Source organism: Apteryx mantelli, chromosome 28 (genome assembly GCF_036417845.1).
Source record: "Apteryx mantelli isolate bAptMan1 chromosome 28, bAptMan1.hap1, whole genome shotgun sequence".
In the NCBI taxonomy this organism is placed as follows: Eukaryota; Metazoa; Chordata; class Aves; order Apterygiformes; family Apterygidae; genus Apteryx; species Apteryx mantelli.
The window spans coordinates 2903105-2930502 of NC_090005.1; the positions used below are offsets into that span (position 1 = coordinate 2903105).

At 45.4% G+C, this 27398-nt stretch overlaps 1 protein-coding gene and 1 long non-coding RNA gene across 2 annotated transcripts; both read right to left on the bottom strand.

Moving 5' to 3' along the window:
• Positions 1 to 792: 792 nt before the first annotated feature.
• Positions 793 to 2600, bottom strand: HOXB13 (homeobox B13). Its single transcript, XM_067311789.1, has 2 exons — positions 1985 to 2600; positions 793 to 1046 (listed from the first exon to the last, which is right to left on the bottom strand). Exons 1-2 carry the CDS (start codon positions 2598 to 2600, stop codon positions 793 to 795), a joined length of 870 nt encoding a protein of 289 aa, XP_067167890.1.
• A 17370-nt stretch (positions 2601 to 19970) lies between these two features.
• On the bottom strand, positions 19971 to 27176 carry LOC106490767 (uncharacterized). The gene is made up of 7 exons (XR_010886487.1): positions 27108 to 27176; positions 26420 to 26565; positions 26047 to 26087; positions 24793 to 24923; positions 23921 to 24076; positions 23139 to 23269; positions 19971 to 20226 (listed from the first exon to the last, which is right to left on the bottom strand). It is a non-coding gene; the product is annotated as an uncharacterized lncRNA (long non-coding RNA).
• Positions 27177 to 27398: the final 222 nt, after the last annotated feature.

Sequence of the window (27398 nt, forward strand, 5' to 3'; positions counted from 1 at the left end):
GTGCATACTTTTGGGTATCTGGGTATACATAAACACACGAACAAAAATATTGTATAGGATAAAAGGTAAAATAATGTGTATTCCTAAATATGTGCATGTGCGTACGTATATGTATATTTTATATATAACTACACAAACATGTAGTACGTATCTTCATAAATGTGTGCGTACACGTACATATATGTTATACACATATATTATCCATTAGCGCAAAAGCACACGTTTATGTAAACAGTTTGCGTGTGTTTCCATACAACACACCTGGGCTGCATTTAGCCTCCCTTACACACGCATTTTGATATTACAGCTAGAATTAAGGAGATTTTTTTCCTGCGATGCGTAAGGCTTTTCATTCCTAAAGACCATTTCCCGTGTAAAATTCCCCAGCGCTCCGTGCCCGAGCGGTCTGGCTCGCACAGCATGCCGCACGCAGGCGAGCTGGGGGGTGCCAGGGAAAAGCCGGGGTGAGTTACGTCTTTGGGGTTAATTAACTCAATTAGGCAGATTTTTTTAAAGCGCTCAAAAAAAAGAAAAAGAGAGAGAGATAGAAGATGGAGGGAATACGACGTCTTTAGTGGCGTTATAGGATGAGAATAAACTGTACATGGTCCTCTACGTGCAGACGGGGCAATATTGCGTCTTCCTAAACCGCCGGCGTTTGCGGATGGGTTGAACCGTCGGAAGAAACGGAGCGGAGCGCGGCGGCCCGACGGGGCGGGCCCGGCCCGGAGCTGCTCCCGGGGCCGGGCCCGGCAGCGGGGCCCTGGGGCGGCGGTGAGGGCCGCCCCCTCCTCACGGGGTGCTGCTGCTTTTGATTTTGGCGACGACTTTCTTCTCCTTCACCCTCCTGTTCTGAAACCAGATGGTGATCTGCCTCTCCGTGAGGTTGGTGGCGGCGGAGATCTTCCTCCTCTTGTCCCTGGTGATGAATTTGCTGCTGGCGTACTCCTTCTCCAGCTCCTTCAGCTGCCCCTTGCTGTAAGGGACCCTCTTCTTGCGGCCCCGGCGGAAGGAGCAGCCGTCGGGGGGGAGCTGCGCGGCGGCGTCTGGGCGCAGGGAGAGACGGGGCTGAGCGAGGCCGGGGCCGGGGGGGGGCCGGGAGGGTTCGAGGGGGTCCGCAGGGGCCCGAGGTCTGGGGTTACGGGGCCCGGAGAAGCGTCTCCCTCCCCGATCCCACTTGCACCCCGGCTCCCTCCTGCCCCTGAGCTCGCCCGTCTGCTTTCCTCTTCAAAGAGCAGCCCTTTTCCCTGCCATCTCATTTCTTTCCCCTTCTTCCAGCGGGGGAACCCACCTCCCTGTCGCCTCTCTTCCCTAAAGATATTTAATTTTATTTTTTCTCCCTGATTTTTTTTTCCCCGGAGAGAGATAGAGTTAATAGCAAGGTACCTACATGAAGCAGATGCGCGCTAACATCCGTGTCCTCGCGGCGCGGTTTCGTTTTGCAGCGCGCACTGTTAAGTCGGAGCAATGCTAAAACGCGTCCACACTCCAAGCGTAACGCCGGGGGCACGGCCGAGCCGGCGGGGGGGGGGGGGCAAAGCCCGGCGCCCGCTGCCCTGAGCGGCTCCGGGCAGCCCGCACTGCTGCCTCAGAGGCTGCTCCTATTTGCGGTGCTACCTGGCTGGGGTCGTGTCGCATCCCCCCCCCCGCATTAAACCAGCCCAAATCCGATTTCTCTCTGCCCACAGCTGCAGCTCCCGTGCGAGACCAACCAGCGTTAGCGCCTGCCTCCGTGCGAGGGGTTGCAAAGGGCAGTGTCGGTCCCAAAAACTCTTTGAAACCTGCTTACCGGCTGCCTTTGGTGCTAATTTGCAAGAAAGATTTCCCGCACGGCAATAGCAATTTCCCATCATATCATTTTAACCTCTTTCCTCCTTAGGGCGGCCACGGCTGCAAATCTCACCTGCACGGCACAGCCCCCTGCTCATCCCTCCCCTCTCCCGGCCCCTGCGTACCCCGGGAAGGGGGCGGCTGCGGACGTTACCTGCAAAGGCAGATTTCAGGAAATACCCAGCCTGGCTCTGCTCTTTGGGGCAGCACATCTGGCTGTTCCAGCCGCTGGTCAAAGCCCACGGCTGGTGATAACTGTCCACGGGCAAAAGAGTCTCATGCCGGGCTTCCCCCGGGGCTCCTAAGGTCTGAACCACGGAAACGTCCAGGTAACTGGCCACGGGCTGGTACGGGGCCCCGTAGCCGGGGTAGAAGGCGAGCTCGGCGGGGCGGCTCTGGAAGTCCTCGCTGCCGCCGGGGGGGTCCAGGTACTTGTCGGCGGGGAAGCCGCCCGGGGGGGGCCCGGCCTTGAGGGCGCTGCGGGCCACGCGGCACGAGTAGTAGCCGCTGCCGAAGTATCCGTAGGGCAGCGGCGCGGAGGCGGCGGGGCCCGGCGGCGCGGCGGGGCCCGGCGGCGCGGCGGGGCCGGGGAGGCACGGCTTGGCCGGCTCCTCGGCCGGGTAGCCGGGGTTGAGCCCGGGGGGGGGCGAGGGGCCGCCTAGGGCCGGCGGGGGCGGCAGGCCCCGGCCCTGGCCCTGGCTGCCGGCGAAGCCGCCGGCTGCCAGGAGCCCGTCGAGGCCCGCGGGGCCGCGGTGCTCCGGCGGCTGCATGCGGGGCGGCGCGGGGGCCGGGGCATGGGGAGCGGAGCCACTGCCCGAGGGGGGTCCCCGGATCTTTTTAAAAGGCTGCGAGCTGCAGAGAGCTGCCTTTCCCCGCCGGGCTGCCCTGACGCAACGGCCGGGCCCTGCCTCATTGGCTGCCGCTCGGGGGGAAAAGGACGGAGAAGGAGGGGGAAAAAAAGAAAAAAAAAACCAACAACCAAAACTCCAGCCCCAATAAAACCTGGCTGCAGAAATTGCGAAAATACTTTTATTGCGATTGGAGAAGGAGGGGGAGGAAGTCCCCCCTTCCGCACGTGACAGGCGGGTACACGAGAGGCGCCTTTTAAACTGCGTCTTGCCAAAAAGAAAAAAGGGGGAGAGATAGGGGGAGGGATGGGGGAAGAGGAGAGAATGGGAGGGGAAGGGAAGGGAAGGGAAGATCACGAAGAGAGCAGAGGAGCAGTCCCCGGCGGAAAAATCCAGGCTCAGATTAAAACCACCTTTTGCGGTGTGTCTTCCCCTTCCCACGCAGGTCCGGGGGGCTTTTGCCCTCGGAAAAACGCCTCCACAGCCCGTGGACACCCCGGAACCCCTCGGCCTGTGACATCTCCGGCGGGGCGAGTGGGCGGCAGCCGGGGGGCAGGGATGTCCCTCCGAAAGCGCCGTGGGACAGACACCCCCCCCGCCCCCGGCCTAGGGAGGGGTCCCCCCCTCTCCCCTCTCATGAGTCCCGCACACACACCCGCACCAGCCCTCCCGCTCCTCCGCTCCGTGGCAGTCTGCAAAAGTCTGGATGCCTGGAGAAAGGAACAGGGAATAGCCCTGAAAGCAAGAAAAGAGAAGGAAGAGGGTCCCCGGCGCTGAGAAAACAGCGCAAAGGCTGGGAAAAACAAAACAAAACACAACCAAACACACCAAAACCTCCCTGTGCCCACAGTTATTGCCTGGCACTGCCCTGGGCTGAGCTGTGCCCCAGCCCAGGTTTGCAGTTCAGACTGAACCCTGGCCAAGAAGCAGCCCAAAGCGAAAGAGTTTGGAAACTGAGGGGCTGGGAAAAGAATACGGAAAGACCCTTTCAGGGCGAGGACGGACAGACAGGTATCCAAACAGATGGAGAGACAGGCGGACGGGTGGAAAGACAGACGGATGTGGAGATGAGGAAGTAAAGCAATCCGAAGAAAGTCCGGAGTCAATACACTGGCGTGTGTGCAAATGTGTGAGTTAACGAATTATTCAAATATGCGCATTTTTCATCGTCTGTACACACGGTACAAACACACAGAGCCGCGTTTCTGCCTCCCCTCTGGTTTCCCCCCAAGGCCTTGTCCGAGTGAAACCTCCTGAATCCCCAAACCCAGCTCTTGCTCACAGTCAGTGCGAGTGGCCGAGCCCTCCTCCCGTCGCCTTTCTTTGGTGCAAAGAGATCGACACTAGAGTTCAACCGCCAAGAAACGGAGAGATTTCTGCTTTCCGAATATCAAACCCTGATAAAAATGCCCCTTCTGCCATCTCCTCAGCGGTCAAAGCCCGACCCTTTACTCCCAGAGGAGCGGGGAAAGTATTTCACACCCAGGGACAGAAAGACCGACACAAAACAGGGCTGAAAAATGAGGCTTTTGCAAAGCTCAGGCGGGTGCGAGCAGGGAGGACTCCGAAATGCCTCCTCGCCCGGCCCCGAAACCTGCGGGAAGGTGAGCCGAGCCCGGCGGGGAAAAGCCCCGCTTGGCCGCGGCAGCCCGCTCCCCTCGGCCGCGAAATAACCGCCTGCCGCTCGCCCCAACACCGCAGCGCTGCTTCAAGCCCTGCAGATCTGCAGGGGCTTTTGCCCCCGGACTCTCTCGGCGAGATCCGTTCCCGCATCCCAGCCTCCTCCCTCGGCTCCAGGAAAGCGAATAAACCCCACCGCAAAGCTGCGTCTCGGCCTCGGCTCCCCGGCTCTTGTCCTCCACTTTTGCTAAAGATTTTTGAGCCTCGCCGAATGATGATTTTATTTTTCTGAAAAAAAAGAAGAAGAAAGAAAGCTGTGACATTTTCGACTTCACCTTTGTGATTTCAAAGCTTCTTTCTTCTCTTTCTATAGTTTAACGACTGCCCTGTTTCTTTGATGCCCTTTTGAGTCTCCTCCGCTCCTGCCCTCTCCCCATTTGCTTTGAAACCGCGCTCGTAACTCGGCGGCTCGGGCAAGGCGGCAGCGAGGGGCAGAGAAATGTTTGCAGACGGGGCCGGAGCTCCCCCGCGTCTCCCGATGCTCCTTTCCAGAAAGGTCGGGCTCAATCCGGAGGTCAAGGCCAAGTTGAAAGTTGAAAGCCTGTTTGCTTCGGGGGCTTCCCTTCGCCACGGAGCTGCTGCGAGCTGCGGCCGTTTCCAGCCCCGGCCGCTGCCGAGCGGGCTCCGAGCGGCCCCGGCGAAACGGGGGGTGAAGCCTCCCAAGCTCAAATCGTGCTGGATATTTTCAGGAGAAGCGGTCCCGATGTGAGGCCGAAGCTGGATCCGCGAACAGAGCGACCTGTCCGACTTGCTACAGACTTTTCTGGTAGTTTGTATCATTTTGTTCTCTTGTATTTATTTTTTTTTAATTCGAAGTACTAAAACCAGGGAGTGCGATGCACTAGAAGAAGCGCTCAGCCCGCCCTGTGCGCACACAGATACCGCTGTAAAACGAGGGTACAGACACCCGTCGTTGAATAATGGAAATAAGATTTTATTCTGTTTCACGAGAAATGCTCCGGGCGGGCTTGGCTCGCACCCTGCCGTGCCTCCGCCGCAGTTTCCAGCAGCAGCAGCCTCGGCTCTCTCGCCTTGCGGACGGTACACCAGGAGAAACAAAATCGCATGCGGAATCTGCTTTTTACCCGGTTTCACCCCGAAATTGCACTTGGGCTAATTTAGTCAGAGACATTGCCGATTTCCGAAAGCGCGGCATACCTCAAACTTTTAAAAATAGAAATTCCCTTCAGTAAATCTTCTTTTATTACATGGTAGGAAAATTTCGACCACACTTTGACGTGAAATAGTTCAAAATGTGTGTTCCAATTTCAAATTAAGATTTCCGCTCTTTGACAATTTTACGGAGAAAATTCAGTGTAATATTTAATTTCACTTTCAATAACGTGAGAGGAGCGGGTTTATTTTAAAGGAAAGGATTGATTTCTTTTACCCGCTCGTCTCTCCTATCAACGATCAAGCTTAAAATTATCAAATATGTTCATTAGCAATTATGTTAGCAACTATCTTTTTGATATATTCTCGATAGTATCCATTTAATATTATGCCATCTGGAATCTGAAAAGCTTTGGACTAACTTTTTAACAGCCTGTAATTTTCTAAGCAATTGAATTTGAAGCCGTCATTACAAAATACAAGGAAAAAAAAAAAAACAAACCAAACCAGACCCCAAGCCCCAAAGAAGTTTGAAGGGGAAAAATTGGAACTACTTAAAGACTTAACGTTTGGAAATAATCATTGTTGGAAAATAGGATTCTGGGTCTGGCTGGAAGGGAGCCCAGCTCTTTGGTTTCTGATTTTGGCAATATTTCTGGGAAGAAAAATCAAATAAAAGCAAACATTTTCATCTTTTCTTCTCCTTTTTTTCCCTCTCTGCCGGTCTCTCCTGTCCCACCCCACAGACATCTCCGGAAGCTCCTCGGTATGTAGGTGCAAATATTTCTCTCCCTGATGCCTGCAAAGCCAGAGTCTGTATTTTATAGCGCATTTCTCTTTGGATCCTTCGAGCAAATCAGCTGGCGGGGGAACAGAGAATATGGTCTGACTTTTCTTTTCTGTTTTGATCCCTGTATATTTTCCCTGCTCAGCCCTGAAATTCTGGCCGGGCTCCCGGGGCCGATGCCGCAATCACTGCAGGGCACTGCTGGATCGTCCAGGCTTTGCGGCCGTTCAGGGAGACCTCAGCGGGGTTTCCGACGAGGGGCCTCTCGCTCAACGTGGTTCGCCCCATCCCTGCACCTCTCAGGGCTCCTCTTCCCTCTCGGGGATTGACTGGAGGCTTTTTTCCCGTGCTTTTTAGTTTCCCTTTGAGAAAACGGAAGAGCTGAGCTCCACCTTGGACTCGCTCGTTTCTTGCTCCAGGGCAGGAGAGGATTGTCACAGCTGAAATTTCCAGTTTGGGTCTTTCTCTCTCCTTCTCCAAGACCTCGGGGTGGCTGCACGGCTCCCGGAAGGACGCAGCTGTCGGAGCTCAGCCTTCTCCTCCAGCCCCAGCCCCAGCAGATTTGCCCCTCGCCCAAACTCACTGCTACCTCAGAAAATGCCCCTTATGGACCCCCCCACCCTGACCCCCTGCAGCCCTGGTCTCTCCCAACCCTTCCTGAGGTCACCCACAGAGCAGAAGCTCGGGGGCAGCAGGGGGACGTGGCCTGGGAGCAACTTATGAAGCAAATGCTCCTGCCTTGAAGCAGAGACAAAATGTGCATGGACAGTTGTGCATCCTCGGCCTGGAAACAGCCGTGTGAATGTGGGTAGATGCCCACAGCTTTTGTTCGTCCCATGCACAACCAAGTGCTTCAAACACTCTCTCTTTAAATATGTCTAAATGTGCATCTCCGCACAGCTGCTCCACACCCACTCCTATGCTCTTGTATATGTGCACTGTGCATGTAGCTGTGCACCCCGTCCGTCCCTTTCCACACAGCCTGTGCACATTTTCCCTGCTCGGCACTGAGCCCTGCAGTGCACGCACATCGCTGCATGCGCCGCGGGCCTCTGCGTGCGTGCTGGACCTCGCCCCAGGAAGACATTCATTTTTCCCCAAGTTCCTGCTCAGCTAAAGCAATTCACTTCAGCCATGGTGGGGGAGAGGGGAGCTAGTTTGCGCATGGTTTTAAGTCCTGCCTCTGAAGCTTAATTCTCCTTAGGGAGCCTCCAGGATCCTGATGTGTTTCCCCTCTGTTCCCACCAAGCAGGGTTGCTGGTGTGGTCTTATCTGAAGCTGCCTTTGGGTCTTGAGGGAAGAGTGGGAAGGGGCCTACCTTGATCGCTGCTTCTTGCATGGAGGGGCTGGGAGCTGAGCCACATTTTTGGTGGAATCAGGAAGATTTTGAGGCTTATTCCCCAAAATGTGCCTGTGAGGGACAGATTCTCACCTCTCTGATGGGGTAAATGGGAGGAGGTGGAGGGAGGCCAACCTGATGGTATCCAGTTGCTCTCCCCGCACCAGGCATGTGGCTGATGGGGTATTCTGGCTCCGAGCAGTGTGGTGGTGGAACCGGAGCATCCTGCCAAGAACAGTCCCAGAGAGGGTGTCCCCTTCCATGCATCCCCTCCGGGGCTCTCCTGGGAAGTTGGTGCATTATAGACCTAGAGGCAAGTTTACCCCAGAGGCTTGTTTGCATGCTGAGGCAGCAGCAGGGCTCTGACAGCAGAGCTCTGGCAAACCTTGCTGCAGTTTTTGAAGCTGCTCCTGCCTCCAGTTTCCAGGCTGGGTGTAGCTCCAAGCTGGGTGGTGCCTCCACTCCAGCACAGCTCTGTGGAGCTGCCAGCGAGGCTGTGGGGCCAGGGCTACCTGCTCTATGGGCTGAGGCACACTGCAGTAGGCAGTGACTTCAGTCATCTCTTCCTTTTCGCTCTGCTTTCTGCAGAGGAGAGCCCAGGCTGCTGCCAGCCACTGCTCCAGCAGTTTCACAGGCTCCTGGAGCCCAGCAGGGCGGTGGGGGCCACTGGGGTTCATACCTGCAGCCTGTTGCAGCCCCACAGTGAACCTGGAGCTCTGGCCCTTTGGCTGCTGGAGGCAACTCAAGTCATTCAACAATTTGCAGTGAGGTGTCCCACTGCGGCCACACAGCAGATCTGCCACGTAGACCAAGGGTGAGCATTGCCCTCCTGCTGCTGTGCTCTCCATATGCACTCGATGGGTTATTGTTTTGTCTTCTGGACTCTCCAGTAATTCAGAGATTTCTTCCAAGGGCAGAAATCCAAACACAAGACCTTTGTCTTTTGGACTGAGCTCTGCCCCAGTGAACTCTCTCTTGGGAGCATAAGCCACCGATAGAGCAATCTTCACCGAGGGCCAGGCCCTAGCACACACTCCTAGTGCAATTCATGCCTACTTCCAGGAAAGCCTCTCTGAACTCAGTAGGATGGATCATAAATCATGGCAGGATGAGTGATGGCTGCTCCAGCCCCAGAGCATGGAGCTGCCAGTGCAGGTGGTTGGGGACCAGCCAGAAGGGTGACTGAGCTCCCCAGGCTCTGCACTCACTGTTCATTGCAGTGGGAATTACACCAGTGCCGGGGACCAAGCTCCTGCCATTCATAGCAAAATCTTTGGGGCTAAGGTCTTCAGAGTAGGTAAAATACTGGGGAACTGTACAGGTGCATCTCCTTGGGAACAGTCAAGCGGTGGAAAAGCCACAGAGGCTATCCAGGGTGCAGCGTTTCTGACTGTGCAATGTGGGCTGCAACGTTTTGCAGTCAGTGGAAATCTGGAACACTGCTTTTTCGGCAGAATGCAATAAAGTGCATTTATTAATATATTGTATTAATAAATGTATCAAACATATTAGCATTAATTATTGAAGTATTAAGTATTAATATGAACACATTAATTATTATAGTTATATACATTATGTTGTATGTATTATTATAATCATTGCTAATAAAACGATGTCACGTCAAATTATTTAATGCCTATACCCACATATGGGTAAAGGAGTGTACGGAAAGATGCCGTGAAGGCAACATGGAACCACAGAGGTTTGAAACGAGCGTGCGTGTGCGAAGACAGGGATGTGCCTTTGGAGATGTCGGGGGAGAGCAAATTACTGAGGTCAAAGTGTGGCAGGAAAGTAGGAACCGCACAAATAAACAGGAACTTTCTTTATCGCAGTTAATGCGGCGTTAGGCAAAGTTTCTTTCTGTTTCTTCCCTTGTTTCTTTATTAATGCGTGCCAAAACGAAACAAAACAAAACAAAACAAAACAAAACCCACCAAAGTACCTAGATGACACTGCAAAGCAGAGAAATAAGTATAAAATCAATTAAGAACTGTTTCATTTTTTTTTCGCTTGCTTTCTGTGGTGCCTGAATTACACGGATTGTCACCCAAACGGAGGGGGAGCCTTACCCTCGCTCGTTCTCTGGCGTTTCGGCGTTACCCGTTTTGAGCGGTCCGGGGAAAGGCAGGGCTTTTCCTTGCCCCGTTTGGGTGGCCCCGGCCCCGGAGGGCGGGGGGGACCCGCAGCCCCCGGCACCGGCCGCAGCGCCCAGTTACCTGCTATCGGCCGCTAATAACCAAATCTGCTCTTGTCTCTCCTGGGCTGGTAAAGGGCTCGAGTTCCCTGCAGTGAAGGTACCCGATTTGTTTTACGTTAATTATCCGGGTTATTAAAAATGAGCCAAAACTAGAGGTGTCCCCTTATCCTAAGGGGAGACCTCGGGCAGCTCAGGGTCTGCCTCCAGCGGAGCCCCCGTCTCACGGGAAAATTGCTTTCTCGCTATTTTCACCGCTTTCTGCCGGGGGAGTGCAAGGAACAGATTTGTTTCCAGCAGCCAACAACCGTTTTTTCCCCTCAGGTCGTGGCTGTCGGTCCCGGGCACAAAATCCCACCGAGATCCCTCCGAGCAGGAGGGGGGCTGGGCTCCAAGGGGACGGGGGATTTGGGGTGACTTTGGGGAGGATTTGGAGCCTGGCTGCCTCCAGGAGGACCCCGCAGCCCCGGCGAGGCGCAGGGCACCCGGCGTTTTCCTCTGCAGGGATCCAGGCGGATAAATTCCTTCCCTCGCCCCCAGGCGCCTTGGGGGGAGCCCGGGGCAGCCCCCTCCCCCGCCCGCGCTCCCTGGAGGGGCCCTGGCGTCCGGGACATCCCCTGCAAGGTGCCGCTGGAGCCAGCCCGTTTAAGGAGAGTTTTGTTTGTGAACGACCCAGATGGGACCACATCCACATTTAACCTGCGTTTCATTTCGGTTTCATCTTCTTCCCTTTTCTTCTTTCCAGAAGATTTATCCTGGAGAAAACCAGGGGGGTCCGGTCTTGGAGATCCCAGGAGGTGAAGGCAGGGGACTGACCCTTGGATCTAGTAGGAAAAACTCGAAACTTTCCCTAATGAATCATTCATGTTCTAATGAAACCTTAATGGCAATGGAATAACGCATTTTTCACTAATCTTTCCCAGCCCGATTTATAGCCTTTCACGCCTTAAATCCGAGGCAATCTCTAGAGCTTCCTGTCCTCCAACAAGGAGAATCAATTTTCTCCATTACCAAACAATCAGGACGTAAAAATTGAAACCGATTATAGCACAATCAAAAAATACCCCCCCACACTTGTGCATGCTGTTAGGGAAGCTATAGATAAACGGGACATTTATTTATCTATTATTTATTTCTGTCTGCACCTCGGTTATTTTTCCTTGTTCCCACTAGCTGATACATTCCTTTTACCCAGAATCGGTTCTTAGTGCCTTCTTGCTAGGTATTTATACACTGTTTGGAGTTATCTACAGACCATGATTTACACTGAAAAAAATATCATTTTCAGACTTCTGATGTTTTAGCTTGCACGGTATCCTTAAAGTCTAGATATTGAAACACTTGGGGCCAAACTTTTCAAAGGAGTTGTGGTTCTGAACTGCTCTGCTCCCACATCCAAGCTGCTCTCCACTGCCCTACAATGACACCTCGCAAGTCTCACTGGGAACTTGTCTTGGAACATTTTGATGGTCTCAAACTATTTTCTTTCTTCTGATTTTAGTTAAATTCTTGCTGTTGATCAGTTTAGCTAGAGAATAAGTCTAATTTCCAAAGCATGATGTAGGGAGAAAAAAAAAAAAACCCCACAACCCCTGAGTTACTCACTGGCACACTAAAAAGTCCTTCAAAAACTATTTGCATTCATCCCCTTTGAAAATTGTCCTTCCAAAGTTATCTAGACCCAGTTTCTTTATAGAAAAAGAGGATGTGTGGATATTTGCATATCCACACTGAAGAAGAATGTTTCTGGCTAGTCATTTTTTTCACATTTCCAAAATTTTCCAGAACATTTAATACCCTTGTCCACATCCTTTGAGATTCACCAGGAGAGGCAGGTCCCAGTTTTCTTTACTATTTGTTTGTGTAGTCTGTATACCAAACCAGCCAGAGCACTTCCTAAACACACGTTTGACAGATGGCACACAATTAATGTTGCCTTTCCACTGTTATTACAGAAGACTTGCTCTGTTGACTAGTCACGTACCACAAGACATCAAGCAGGGCTGGATCATTTTATGAATGCCAGGACCAATAAATGCTGATTGTTGGTGCTTGGTGGTTTTGAGTAACGTTACCACCCATATGACTTAATGTAATGATATATCTCTGCATCCAGGCCCCAGCCATTAAAAGCAGGGTGTGACATTGCTATCAGTGGCTTCCTATTTTCTGTTCATTACTAAACATGTTTTATCACCTCAGAAACACTATAGACTGTTGCTTAAGAAAAGAGATTAAGGAGTAAATTTTGTTTTATCATGGCTGGTTTACTGTAATCCTCTCTTCTCTGGAGCTCCCACTTGCTTACTGCTTGTGGGGAATACATTTTCTTCAGACCATAATGGTTGGTATCTTTTCTGCAGGTACAGGGGTTTTATCTTGGATGTTCTGAAAAATCCATATTGGCTCCCCCTGACCTCTACACTTTTGGGGTGTAATAACCCAATGACTTTAGACTGAAGCAGATGCTAACGCAACGCCTTTTCCAGGGTGGAAATCTAGAAGAGTTTCAAGGGAAATGTGTCAGAATACTCACCAAGCGACATCCCTCACTGTCTCTGCTAGAATATAAATCTTCAGATATATGTTGTAATGAAAGAAGTTATCCCATAGGCATTGGAACTAATTAAATCCCAATCACATGCTCCCAGCACAGGGAATGGGCCCTGGGAGCTGCACAGCTCCTCCACTCACACGAGCAGAGTCTTGCACCTTCCTACACAAGCTAGTAGCTGGAATTACAGGCCCCTGAAAGATGTAATGCAAATGTTTTGGGTCCTGGCCTGTGTTAAGCCTTTGCTATTCTGTTTTCACTCCTGTAGTAAAGCTAGCGTGGGTATATCCTCTTGTGCTACACTCATACTTCCACTTGTGGAATATATCCTGAGCCCTGCCCCAAACCTGCAGCAGGTTATCCACACTGGGTAGGCTGGACTGCAACAGCATGTGCTTTGGTGCTCCGGTACCAGGCTGGGAAGTCCCATTTGGGTAGGACTGTATTAAGACTGTGTTAACTGTTGGCCACTTGTAGGCTGGAGAAGGACTGAGCTGCAGCAGGTTAGCCTTGGCAGAGCTCCCCAGATCTATCTAAGAAGGGGATCCCTGAACTCAACCTGAAAGGACTGTGATGCCTCCAACCCGCCAGTTTTTTTTGGGAAGCAGAGAAATGGAAGCCAAGGCTTCTTGTACCACTGGCTCTTGAATTGAGGCTATCAGAGGACAAATATTATCTACATTAACTGAAAAGCAATATGAATAAAAAAACAATGCAATTTTCACATGTAGACAAACTCTTTATCTCATTTCGCATAGTTAAATTGCTGCTAAGGGATTATGCACCACAAACTACAAATATCTCTAGTGTGGATCATTTCTCAGAGTCTTTCATTGATAATATTGCTGCATATAATAATTATAGCTCATGATCACCTTACTTTGCCCAGCTGTTATTGATATAACTCATCAGCCAGACATTATTTCAGAAACATACTACTAGTAAATGCCACTGAAACCTGCACACACACAAAATATGATGGAGTGAAAAATAATTAACCTGCCACAGTGAGTGATCAGAACAAGGCAATAGTCACATACAGCAAGACTTGAAAGCCTTCAAGGCAGAGACATTTACTGGAATTGCTTCTAAAATACACCAGTCAAAGTGAGCAGAGCAATGGATATTTGGTTAATCTCAGCAGGGAGGAAATTTATACAAGAGAAATCAAGGAGATGGTGCTTGATATTTTTTACACAAGGGGATACCTTAACCATGTTAGCTGCTCACACCTCCTCAGCTCCTGAGCACAAGCAGCAGTAAAGGAGGGATGAGAACATCTCTGTGCTTTAAAACAGATGGAGCTGCTAGCCTATTCTTGTAAGGACCTTCCCTCCAGAAATATCCTCTTTTCCGAGCTTTCTGTAACTCCTCTTTGCTAGCTCTTATTTCACAGGAGTTAAAATAAAAAAAAAAATGGCACCATCTTCCTTTTTCTGGCAATTTGATTTTGAAGTGGGAAGCACTGAAAAGACAGCATGATCCTGCTTTCCCCTCTGCGATCAGTAGCAGGGTAGTGCCACATGTACAAGTGCAGATATCGTGAAACAGTTCTTTGTAGCCAAATGGAGCGAAGACAACCGAACCTGTGCTTGTCCTTAGCTGAAGGGCAGTGTCAAAACTTCATTTTCTTTTTGATTAACCCTCAGATTAAGTAATTTAAAGGGAAGGAAAGTGATTCCGCTGAGTGACACTAATTTCAGTCTGATTCATTTTACAGTGTTGTAAAAACAATTATGTGCCTGGCACCCTCCAGAACATTGAACACTGTTCAATAACCATCAGATCTACTGAGATGAAACTGATGCAGCTTGTTAGAGCATAAACTTATTGAAAATGTGCTTTGCAGCCAGACCAAGTGGACAGTGGTTTATTTTTTGTAATATGAGCTTGGCTGGTTTTCCTCAAGTTAAATAAAAAGCTGCAGCTGCTATAATCTCCTTTCATCAGATTTTTAAGAGTTTAACTCTCATTCATGCATTTAATCAAAGTAATCTAATTTTCAAAAGTATTTAGAACTGGTAGGATTATGTTTAAGGGTTTTTCCAAGGACTAAACATTCATAACAGCTTGGGACAGATTTTTAAGCATTTAACAATTATGTAGAAGCCAGGAATGGCCAGTTCCCACTTGAGAAGTTAAATAAGAAGCGTATTCCCTATGCACTTGCTCCCAAGGATATCCCATTCAATCCTAACTCACCAGATGGGATCCTCAGTATGGCATACTTATGAACTTTTGAAAATCTTGTTCTTTTGAAACCAACTGCTTTGATTTGTTTCCTGACTACTTTTACAAATCTGACCTTTTTAATACCTAAACTGATGCCACCATAAAACCAAAAAGGAAAGGATTAGTTCTGTATCCCTTTCCTTTCTCCACAGTGACACAAAACAATAGAAGACTTAATTAAGGATGCCAAAGCCATGAAGAACTGCACAGCTCAGAAACTGCCTTTTGCAGTGGTAGAAGCCGAGCAGGTATAGACATAGAACCTCTTCTAGTTGAAATAACAGATGACCTTGAAGAAGAATAACCCAACAAAAGTTACTTTCCCAGAACCAAACAGTAAGGATTAACTGATGCCCTGGAAATATCTGAAAGTACCATGAAGACGTCATCAACTCTGAGATGATCAAAATAAGACTGTAGGAACAAATGCTATGGAATCTCACACTTCATCCAGGAGCCAATAAGGGCTAAAACTGCTAAGTGTTATCTTTGCTCTCTAGTCAAATCCCACACCATTAACAGCTGAAGCAGGAAACAAAACCAGGTAGAAGCTGTCGTAAGTAACTACTTAATACAGGAAAAACTAAGAGATTTGGTTCCACTCCTCACTCTGCAGGTCACAAAGTTTCAGAGAGGCCCAGTGACACAAATGGTCATCCCTGCCAGCACCAAGTTCAGTGCCTCAGTTTCCCTGTCCCCAATACTGTCAAAACAGTGTTTTCTGCCCCATTAGCGATGCTTTGTACAGACAGTGCTTCTAATACACCATGCTTCATCTCTTCATGCAGATTTGGTTCCAGAACTGAAGGATGAAGGATAAAAGGAAAAGATATTGTCTTGATTGCTGCTGTGTTTTACACGGCTATGTGACCTAGAACTCACTAATTTATTAAGCTAAACTAGTGCTTCTCCCTTCTACTATATATTCAAGGATTCTTCCAAAATTTAGAAGCACTATGGAAAAACTAAAATTTCTCCCTTCACCATTCCTGAGGCCAAAACTCCTTTCAGCTTCGAAACCCCTCTATCTTCCACTGTGTGGGTACTCACACTACAGAGTATCACTGCACCAAGAATCGAGCTAGTAGAAAAAAAGGAAGAAAGCAACTCACAGTCACTTTCCAGACTTACATAGTCTTTTACCTCTCTTTTCCCACAATAAACTGATTAACTGCATGCCAAATATGTGGTAGTTTCCAGGGACTTAGATTGTAGTATATTTTTATATAAAAACTAGAACAGTCTTGAGGTGGGTAGGCTAATTTGTACCAAAATTTCTATTAAAATATATTAAAAGGTTAATATTTTATTGATGCCCTGTATTGGAATGGTCTTCCTTGAAACACAGACACATCTATCTCCCAAGGCTAAACAGCTTGTTTCACTAGCTGATTCAAAATCAGATTGATGGTATAGACTAAATTCATTCTTGATGCAACACTGCTGAGGTCAGTGAAATGGATAGCATCATCTCAGTCTGCAGTATAAAATTGGCTACTGTTAAAAATCGAGCTAAAAATGTGACGATGATACATTGACTTTCTTTTAATTTTGTTATCTACATCTAGAAGAAAGAAGAAATATCTCTCTTTATGTGGAAATTAATTCATTTTTGCTCAGAAAGTTTCTCAGGTAACTGAATTAGAATTAAGCTTGAAAATGAGAGCTCTTATCAACCAGGGAAGTCTTTGAAAGTATAACTAGAAGAGAGGTGCCCAAATTTAGAAAAGTTCAACAGAAGCCCTGATACTTTTTTAGTGTGTATTATACTGTGAGACATATTGCGTAACTATTCAGGCACATTAGTCAACTAATGCAAGAAGAGGTTGTTAAGCTTTGCACATGCACCATGCAGACAATTTCCTATTGCTTCTGAGTTATCTATAGGCACATTTCACTCACTTCTTAAAATTAAAATCACCAAATTTCTGTCTTGCTGTTTCTTTGCACTGACGAAAAGATTTAATGCAAAGGCCGTGGTTTCACGTTACTATTCTACTAGGGTAGAACCAATGCTGAGGGTCTCATGCCCTTCTCACTCAGCTGCTCATAAAGGCAGACCTTAGGTTGTGAGTGCTCTGGACAGGGACAGTGCCTCCTTATCTGTCTGCAAAACAGGCAGAAAATAAAGCAGCTAAGAACAAAACAGATTTCCTTGTTCTTGACAAGCCACAGATATTTGAAAGACTTTCCAAGGAGACAAGATGGCAAATCACAGCATAATTCCAACAGACTTTTGTGATGTCTAATGAGCAATACTTATATTTCCTATCTTTCAGTTGCCAACAGCAGCCATTCCATTACTCATCCATTCATTCACCTCACTGCAGTTTTCAGAATAAGCAGAGTAGCCATGGCTAGTACTAATATTAATAATCTACACTTTTGATAATATATAGTAAACAAATGTACATTTCCTGAAACTGAGCTTGAAAAGGAAGTCAGCCTATCCAAAGAAGTCATTTCTCTCAGACACAAGAGGACTTTTTGCCTCCAATTAGATGAAAACTATGCCAAGGAAGGGCATATTTGTGAGTAGCTGAGTGCTCTCTTAACAGAGTTAAGTGCAAAATGAATGACTCTCAACAGAACAATATAAACAACAAACCCTGCCAAACCCCCAGAGTTATAGGATCGCAGTTGGTGTTTCTCATCTCAGACTCTTCCATCCTTTACCCTTTGTGTACCCGAGAAGTGAAACCCTGCTATACCACATTAAAGTATTTATTTTTATATTCTTTACAAACTTATGAAGGGTCATAAACATATATACTTATTTTAAAAATATCTTGTCTCGCGAAGAGAAAATTCCAAGATGTGGTGCAAGGATTCAGTTATTCAGCTGAAGTCAGTACAGAGAACTTTTTTACTCACTAGCTATATTCCACTGAATAGATCAGACACCACACTGGCATTCTTAGCAAAGGATTTTTCACTGAAGAAAACAAGAGATGGCAGTAATCAGATACCACCATAGCAAGCATATATACATCAAGTTCCAGTACAACAGTTTCACATCAGGACACCCACAAGCTCCTGACATTTTTTTTTTTAAAGGCAAATTTCACTGGTCATCTATTGATGGATGTTTCATGCTAGCAATTGCCAAAGAATATATTTAAGAAAAAGAAACAACAAAATGGTTCTGTCAGTTCCTGATGAACACCACTGCCTATAGAAAAGAGGATCTCTCAGACTTTGGGAGACAAACAGCACTGCAGAGTAGAGGTTTGCTCAAGGCCTACAGGGAAGGAAATACAATAATTAACAAATTAATGGTATGCCCACACTACACGATGAAGCTTTAAACAACCTAGTTCACATCCTGGAAGCAGTATAGCTATGGCAATACAGGACTGCATGTGCATTGTCAGTTACACAGTGAAGTAAATTAAAGATAGCTCAGATATCACTGCACTAGCTGGTCCCCTAATTAGGTTGCTCCTCCATACTATACACCTGCACGCAGCAAAGTGTTTCATTATTTGGTGGTATTCATTTATCATTTTAAGTAGTCTATGTACTATGCTCAAAAACACACCACAGTTTGAGAACCGCTAGTCTGTACTACCTCTATAAGTCTGCAGAACAGATACATACTTTGAAAGTGGACCGAAATCATATGGTGAAAGCAGGCACACCTTTCCCCACCAGCTCGTGATGCTTCTGCCATAGATTCTGTTAAACCTGTGCTTTAGATCACTCAACAACTTGTGAAACAGCTCCTGAACAGTTCTCTGCCTGACATATCAACACAATCCATTCCTGATTTCAATTTACTTTAATATATAAGGCTGAAAGCTAAAGAGTTCAAAATTTGCTTGATGAGCTATTCAGTTACTCCTGGTTGAGGGACAAGAACCTCTGAGAGAAGATCATGGAAGATGACTAGAGGCAATATCTGCTCCATTCATCCTGTTTTAAATTCTCTGCTCTATTTAAGTCAGTATCCTGCAATATATTTGTCCTATATTGTCTCCAATAACATGATGGTCAAAGTGAAAGGCAGTAAAAGAAGCTAGCACCTTCCCTGTCAAGGTTTTCTCTTCTAACTATAGCTTCTACCAAGTCAATACATCATTTCTGAGACAGGTATCATATGCTGAATATTGCTGATTAATCATCCAACACACAAAGCAAGTCTGTTCCCCTATTCTCTTAGCAGTGTTCAATCCTTCATTCCTAAATCACTTTAAAATTAAAATTAGGAATCTTTTGCTCTTTCATGACTTTGCCTTAACATCTATAAATAGTATACTAAGAATACAGTGCTAAGCCAGATGAAGAAAAATCATCTGCTGAGTACATCGCTCCTTACTACAGCCTGAAGTCAAACCGAAAAATGGATCAGGCCCACTGAAATGCACCATTTTTCACTAAATGCAGTTCACTGCTAGCTGGCTAATGCCCATTATTTGCAGAATACTTTTGAAAGCTGAATGCATTGATACTTCCTCTAACACAAGACCACCACCATTAGTAGCTATTACCTACTTGCTAGAGAATGCCCTGAAGTTGGGGTGCTGCTTTTGCTAGGTTGCTAGCTCATTCAAACTGCAGTGGTGATCAGCATGAGGTCTTGAAGATTAGATTGAAGACACTTGGCTTCTGAAATTCTGTCTGACTGCTCTGAAGTTCAGTCTGCCTCTTGCCAACAGAGCAACTGCAACTCTGGATTTTCCACAAGACAGTAGCACTTTCTGAGTGGAAAAAATTTCCGATTTTACCTCACACTCACCACGGCTACCTGTTGTAGCCAGAGCATAAATGGTTGAGCATCTCTAAGACTTCTCTAGTTTATAGTGGAGGTCACACAAACCAACAACTATTCCAAGAATTAAAAATGTCTTCAAGTCACCTTTGCTTTCACTTCCATACTTGTCTAAAACATAGAAATGAAAAAAAGAAAAACATTCAAGTTCTAAATATCTTTATCTTATGACTGCAGAGATCACCTCCAGGTTATGAAGTATACTGTCACCTGAATGAGTCTTCAGAAAATATCAGGAAAAGGTTAGCTAGGTGCAAGCTGTTCCCTTACTTTTTGCAGGTGCCTACTCTGAAATCTAATGCCAATATCGTGTAACAAATGCCAGTGTTAACTAGATCACTGTTACTGATTTTAGCAATAACATCTGGCTGTTCTAGAATTCTAGTGATTCTTGGGCGGATATTATCACCCAGTTTCTCCTGCTCCTCTGCCTTTGTCCTCCAAGTTATTTGTAGCTCCCATTGTTCATAACTTAGGACACATTACGCCATTCTTTGCACCAAATAATTAGTATGCTGCTGCCACAAGCCTTTTAGTATTTTTTCAAGGAGGTTGGGTTCTAGTGGACCGGAATTAGAAAACAAACAAACAAAAAAATACTGTGAATATAGTTCTCCCAGCGTTTTTTTTTTTATTTGCTAATCTGACTTTCTGATCTGTTGCAGAGATGTGACCATGTACTGTTTGACCTGGATTGGGTCTGCATTAGAGTTATAGTCATCCAAGATAGTAGCTGAGTCTGGCTCTGCCAAGTCTAGCAGGGAGCTGCAGTGTCTTATGCTTTTCTTTTCACCAGTCCTGGGCTGTTTTTGTTGTAGAATGCTGGATTTCCTACTATCAGTCCCCTTCTTTGCTTCTTTTGGAAAATGATTCACCTGGAAAGAAAAAGAACACACCATTTGTTTGCTGCAATCCAGCTTTTACTTGTTAAAGTAATCTGAAGACTGGATTCTAAGAACTTCCAGCTGCCAAACAGACTGATGGTGGTTACAGTAAGCAAAACACGACAGACCAAACTCAAAAGTGACATAAACGGTAGGATAGATTTATCAGATAAAACCAAAAGGTTGAATGCAGAGTTGATACCAATCTAGTATTTGCTGGGAGTAGATGAGGAACTGGGATTGGTTTGCTATACTCTGAGAACCATAGATAGCCCCTTCCATTAGGAAGTGTAACTTCCATTATGGCTCACTGATAACAATGAAATACTTTATGCAAAGAACTAGAGCAAAGCTGTCCACATAGGTGAGGACTCCTGCAGGCAGGAAACGCTCTGTGCATGTGTCTGGGAGAACAATTCACACAATTTCCACATCCGATTCAGTGTAGTCTATCTCCCTCTGCTGGCCATCCATCAACTATCCGGCTATGGGACCATTGCAGGAGATCCTACAGCAGACTGTTAGGAGACCCAAAGATTCAGAACTGGCATTAAGAGGCTGATGATAGCAACCAACAGTCTGAGAGAAGAGACCAGTTAATGCAGGATCAAGGAGAGACATCACAGTTCTTATCTCTAGCAACCAAAGTTCACCATGTGAACTATTACCAAATTGGAACAATCCCATCTCCTAGTGAGGGAAGGGTTTTAGGAAGCAAAATGGAAAGAAGAAACTTATACTCTTGGATCATCTTAGAAGAGCTTCACCTCACACAAAAACAGCACTGCAGCTCAGAAGCTAGCATTGTTAAGAGTTCGTGCTGCTATAAACAGATATCATTTTAATTTTACTAGCAGTGGACAAGATATTAGACGGAACTAGCCAGATACATGGTATCTCATTACTTACAAAGAAAGAACACTGAAGGAACATCAGAAGAGAAACCTGCATATTATGTCTAGGTAAACTGATATAAGACTGCTTATCATAGCTGCCAAAGATAAACATAGAGAAGATGTAGAGTTGGTGCAGCACAATGTCCTATGATTACCAGCAAAGTTTGGAAGGAGTGGTAGTACTAGAGAAGTTAGACAAATCAGTGTTGTTAGGAAAAGTAGGCAGAACGTGTAGAAAGAAAAGTAGGTAGAAGACGAAAATTGAAACAAAGGCATTTTATGCTGTCAAATTCATGTTTGTGGAGTTTTCTTCCTAATTTGGTGTCCAATTCTGTTGCTCATCTGAGTTTCTTCACTTGACTTATATAACAGCACAAAATATACTCTGCATTGGAGAAACAAAGAAATGCCTCCAAGATTAAGACAAGCATATCTTTGTTCACAGAATCACAGAATCGCTGAGGTTGGAAGGGACCTCTGGAGATCATCTAGTCCAACCCCCAATGAAGATATATAAGAAAAAATAAACACTACGCTGTCTAAGACTAGTTTAGAAATGTTCTCTTCTACCTCTTACTACCAGAATCTTCACCTCTAGCAGAACTAACACTGTTCTTGTAAACGGAACAATTTATCAGATGTATGCATACATTATCGTGTAAATGAATGAACAAGATGTAGGGTTGGAAAGGTATTAGCTTCCTTCCTTTTTCACTACATGATCCTGGTCACACTGCATAATGTACAAAGCATCTTAATTAAGCACAGAAGATTTAATGGTACTAAATATGATCAGCCCTATACTGATCCCATTACTCTAAAGAATCCAACAAATGAGGCTCAAAAGCTTCAATTTCACTTCACTGCAATCTCATCAGCATTCCAATTCCATCACTTTTGAGAAATCAGCAGTTTCAATGGAAGATAGCCCTCTTTCTCAGTTAGGCCCCATTCTACAACCACTTATTAGTGGAGCTAATGCTGTGTTGGAATGATCCAGAACTACATACCAGAACCTTTTCCAGCCATCAGCTAAGCCATGACTACTTCTCATAAAGAAGAAAAACAAAGTATCTTAGCATTCAGGCATTTCGTTCCTTTGAAGATTACCTCTTATAACTCTTTTTTCATAGTAATACTTCATGAAAAATAGCACCAGAATAATATGGAAAAATAGGAAAATCAATTAGGTACAGGTTTATAGAAGTACTAACTATCCTCAAACTTGTATGCAGCACTGATCTGAACTATGTAACACATGCTAACTTCTAATACAGAGCCTGCTCAAGTATTTAATACATATTTTTATTCACAATACTCAGATGCTGCAAAGACAAATTACTAATATTTATGAAGTGCTTAGAGATTCTCTGGAAAAAGACACTTTGGACGGTTAAATCATTATGGTTTCTCTGTATCTCTGGTTGCTATGTATTGTACTGTCATTAACTTCTGTTAATAGGCTTGTTTACTCACCAAGTTCTTATACAAAGGGTCAGAGTATACTGAAATAGCAAAATGTGCAATGCTCTCATTATAAACAAGTCACAGGATGTCACCAGCACATAAATCCTCAAATCAAACTTAAACCTACCAATAATAAAATGCTGGGAAAGAGGATATGAAGCTGTTTTGCTTATAAGCTTGCTTGCAACACATGAAGTATACTAGTAACTCATTAACTCACAGAGCAAAGGTGACAAGCCTAGTTGATATCCTTACTGAACTCTTTTTTATGCCTGATATGCTTCCAGAACTAGTCTAGCCCAGCTAATTCTGAGCTGGGAAAGCTACTGTAAACATGTATCACTGGGGTGGATGCCCCTAATGCTTTTAACAAACCAGAGCTTGGGTCCACACTAAAGCAAATGTACTCAGGCTCTCCACTGAAGTTAAGCCTTAGCTGGTCCTATACAGCTCAGCAAGTGTTTGAAGCTCACAGAAGGAACAGAGAATGAATTTTGTGTTTAACAACAGAGAAGGAGCCTATGGGTAAGTCTATCCTACCTTGTGCTCAAGAGGATCTGAATTTCCTATTTGCTTTTTCACCAGGCCAGAGGCTCCATGTGTCCTCCCCTCCATCTCCGATTAATTTCTCCAGATTTTCATGGAGTTCCATTCTTTCCTTGGAGCATTACCTAAAAAAAAAAAAAAAAAAAAAAAAAAAAAAAAAAAAAACCCAAACAAACAAACAAACCAAAACAAAAAAACCCCACTGAGGCCAATGCAAAGTCAAACAACTTTAGCCCATAAAAATAAAGCGTGCCCAACAGTCAACAATAAACAAAAATAAATGAAGGGTCTGTTGCTCAAAATATTGGCAGTCCAGACAGCTAGGTGCTTAGTGAGTTTTGTATATTAGATTTCATTATGGACGTAACTTAAAGTGCCAATCAAAAACACTTTGTTGTGAGACTTGTAAGGAACAGGATGATAGGGCTTAACTGGACTCATGAAAAATGAGCATCTTTTAAGTGCTCATTCACTGATCAGAGATGAAGTTTTCCTTGTCCAGTTCATTTCTCCCGAATGGTGTGAATTCTTGTCAAGGTGAATCCACCTCAAAACATTAAAAATCTTTTATGAACAAGAGTTTACACAATAGTATGTAAAGTAGACATTTTTCTTTTGACAGTGATGAATTCTTTTGACAGTGATGAATCTAAGGAAAATGACCAGTGAATCCTATTTATGGCTGACTGACCACATCAAAGCAAGGCTAAACTGGATATTAAAACACTAGGTCAGTGACAGAAGAGTAATCTTGAAACAGGGAATGGAAGGATTACCCTTGAGGTGTAGAGTTGGCAGATCATATCCTGTCCCGGTTTTTGTCCTTCACAGATTTGGTGATATAGATGCCTTTCCCCTGACAGCCAGAGTCCAGTTTACAGACATAAGTCTTAAGTTTCCTTGATCTGCTATTGGCCTGCAAATCACCATAACTATGAGAAGGAGTAAAATGGAACAGAGACACACTTCATAAGTTATGAAATAATAGCATTAAAGTAGCTTCCTAATGGAGATTTTCTGGGCCTAGTTTTTCAATCCATTACAGGAATTTTCCAAAAATGTAACTCTAACTGTGACAGCAAATAAGACTGTGAGAACACTAAAATTAAAGAATCAAGACTACTTTCCTTCAGTACTCTACATTTACAATCTCAAAAGTTTTAACCAATAACTGCTTAGTTTTCCTGATTTCATTTCCATCAGTAATTTACAGAGAGACGTACTCATTTTCCTGTGGCACAGTATATGAATCTTAGTCTATCATTCAGGAAATAAGGGCTTCTAACATCATGCTGGAAGTTAGGCAGGTAGAAATGTAAGACATTAATCACAAGGGCATGATTTTGACACTTGCTGTCCCAGAGTTTAGCAAGGCTGGAGATATTTTTGACAGACAAATGCTTATAGAAGCAATGACCAGAAAGAAAAAAAAATACAGTTTATCCTGCACTGACAGAAATACCATCTGTAACAGCAAATTCTGCTTTCAACAGAGTCAAAATTGGAATGAATTGTATATTTACATAATAGCCCCTTATGATATACAAATAAGAGAAGAGTTTTAATCTGACAGTCAAAAAAACAAAACCAAAAAAAAAAAAAACCCAAAAAGAGCCAAGAAGAAAATCAGGCTTTAAGAAGGGCTTACTCTGCAGGAAGACACCAGGTCCTGGGAAAGTTGTTGAATTCTTTCGGGGAGAGCTTTACCATCCTGCTCATGTTCCTACCCAGCAAGTCTTTCCTACAGATTTCACTCGTTCCAGGAAAGTGGCTAATTTTCTGGAGAAAGAAGTCCAGAAAAAAAAAAGACAGTCATAAATAAATATTTTGATCTTCATCTTTTGGATTGCGAAAAAACAATAAAGGCACCATCATTCAGCCTATCCAACTCGCAGACATAAGTACTGGATAACTTTTCATTTCCATTAAACAATCCAGTGAGACAGAACAACCCATCCACTACACTCTCCACTTCTTGTTATCCCTTGCTTCCCATAAGCCATACCACTTAGCAGCTCAAGGCACTACATCACAGAACAGAAAGAGTTTCAACAGAATGAGGATTTATAATCTCAAACTTTCTGTTTGGACTCAGAGGGAAATGTAGAATCGCCGTTCAATTAGACCATTCAACTCATCAATCAGTCAAGGTGGATTGCTACCAGTCTTCTGCTCACTGTGGATGTATTATCTACAAATTGGCTGCTTTAGATTATGATCTGAGCAACTAGTCATAAGTGACTACTGAACAAACCAACAATTTCTTACAATTTCAGAAGCTTCATACTAGCTAGCAATAACTGCTAGAACAAACAAACAGTTCCATTCATATTTCTTTCTGATGAGTGATGAAAAACAAAGATTCCTGGAACACAAGCCTGAATGATGCTTTATTCGAATTGGGAACAGAGCCATTTATAGGCCTCCCTGTGTTCTTCGTTCAAGGCAAGAATCCAGAAAGTGCTGGCAAGAACTCATAGACATATTAAATTTTGACTTCTTGCCTAACTTCAGTCATTATGAGAGAAACATTTAGAATGATCACAAGCTAGATCTTTAAAAAAAATGAAGCATTAGGGATAGTGCATGTTTGCAAAGAGCAAGTGTTAGAACAACAGGGGACAGTCTGGGGCAACAAAGAAATACTTTGACAAATGACTTGTATGCTAGCTTATGTCTGAAGTAAACTGCATTAATGGAGGAATTTTAAGACAGTCTGCCAAACTTTGTGCAAAGCAAGACACACAAACACTGAAGCTTTTGTTTTCTAACAATTCAAATGATATTTTAAAATAATGTTGTGACCTGAATGAAAATGTAAATTTACTACTCCTTTAGGAATCATCTGCATCACAATTATTTTGGCTCCTCCATTCAAGAAACAGCAGAACATGATATTCACCAGATTTGTACTTGCAGTCAGTCAGATTCATCCCAAGTCATCTGAAAAGAAAAATAAAAGCATAAAGATAGAAACAGACAAAACAGTTCATGTTTTATTTTGAAAACAGTATTTTAAAGAAAGAGCACAGATCAGAATGTAAACAGCACACAAAGAGCAGGGAAAGGGCTTTTTCTCTGACGTATATACAGCTACACACTTATTCAGCGGCCTTCCATTTTAAGTCAGTATCTCAGAAGGTATTTTCTGTCCTCTTACAAACTTTCATTCCACTTCAAACTTATTTCTAACCTCTTCTTCCTCCTTTTTTATTTCAGAAAGGCACCTGAATTGCAAATTCTCCTTTTCTCTTCATATCCCACTGTATCCTGACCTTTGGTATTCAAGGCACTTTCTTCTCTTTCTGTGTCTCTTTACAAAAGTTCATCTTCAACTTTATTTCTCTTATCCAGCTCTTCTGTATTCTGCATTGCTTTTTGAGAGGGTGAGTACTTCCATCTTACACCCAGTATCTTCATTCTATGAAAACATCCAGAACAAAACAAAAGAAAATTGAACAGTGCTTAAGCATTAGCCTTCAGCCCTATTGATTTTCAGTGGCTCCAGCAGCTCTTATACAACACAGCTCAGAATGCTGTGTGGAAAACACTGAATATTCCCAGACTGAGGGAACACATTCAGCTTTACTCTTTGTTTTAGATCAGCCACATTTCTCTTGCTTATGTGGAAAGAGCAAAAGGAATATGTGCTCACCCTGCTATCTATTCTTTTAAAATCAGTAAAGATTCCCATTTATCCCTGCATTTGAGTTGTTTCTGGTGATGCAGCAATCTTTATGGCATGCCCTTAATTACAGCCAACGCTCCATCTCTGCTCCCTTGCGACTGGAGCAGGCTTTATCAGACACAGGAGCACAGCAGACTAGGCTATGGCATATGTGCATTCACCTGACACATTAACTTCTGAGATTCCTTTTCTTCCTCCACGATTTTATCCCTGTACTTGGGACACAGACCTGGAGGAATTACCACCAGCAGGAGACTCCCCAAGCAGGAACTTACCCCTGGAAGTGCAGGCACCGGCGAGGCCGAGCCGGGAGCGCAGGTGCCCCCGCGGGGCCGGGGGGCACCGCTCCGCGCTGAGGTAAAACGCCGGGGCCGCTGAGAGAAGCGAGTCCCAACGCCCACCTGCCCTCGCCCCGCCTCCCACGCCTTCTGATTGGTCAAAACGACACCCCCTTGTCCCTCTCCGTCCCGCCCTCTCCATTAACATATTGCCGCCCCATTGGGCCAAGCTACCAACTGAGTCTCTGATTGGACAAAAACGGCAAGGCGACGGCGAGGTGTTGTTAC

Coding starts and splice junctions, on each gene's coding strand:
- HOXB13 (XM_067311789.1), bottom strand. CDS start 2,600: ATGCAGCCGCCGGAGCACCGCGGCCCCGCGGGCCTCGACGGGCTCCTG. Junction 1,047..1,984: donor CCTGAAATCTGCCTTTGCAG/GTAACGTCCGCA, acceptor CCCTGCGCCCAG/ACGCCGCCGCGCAGCTCCCC.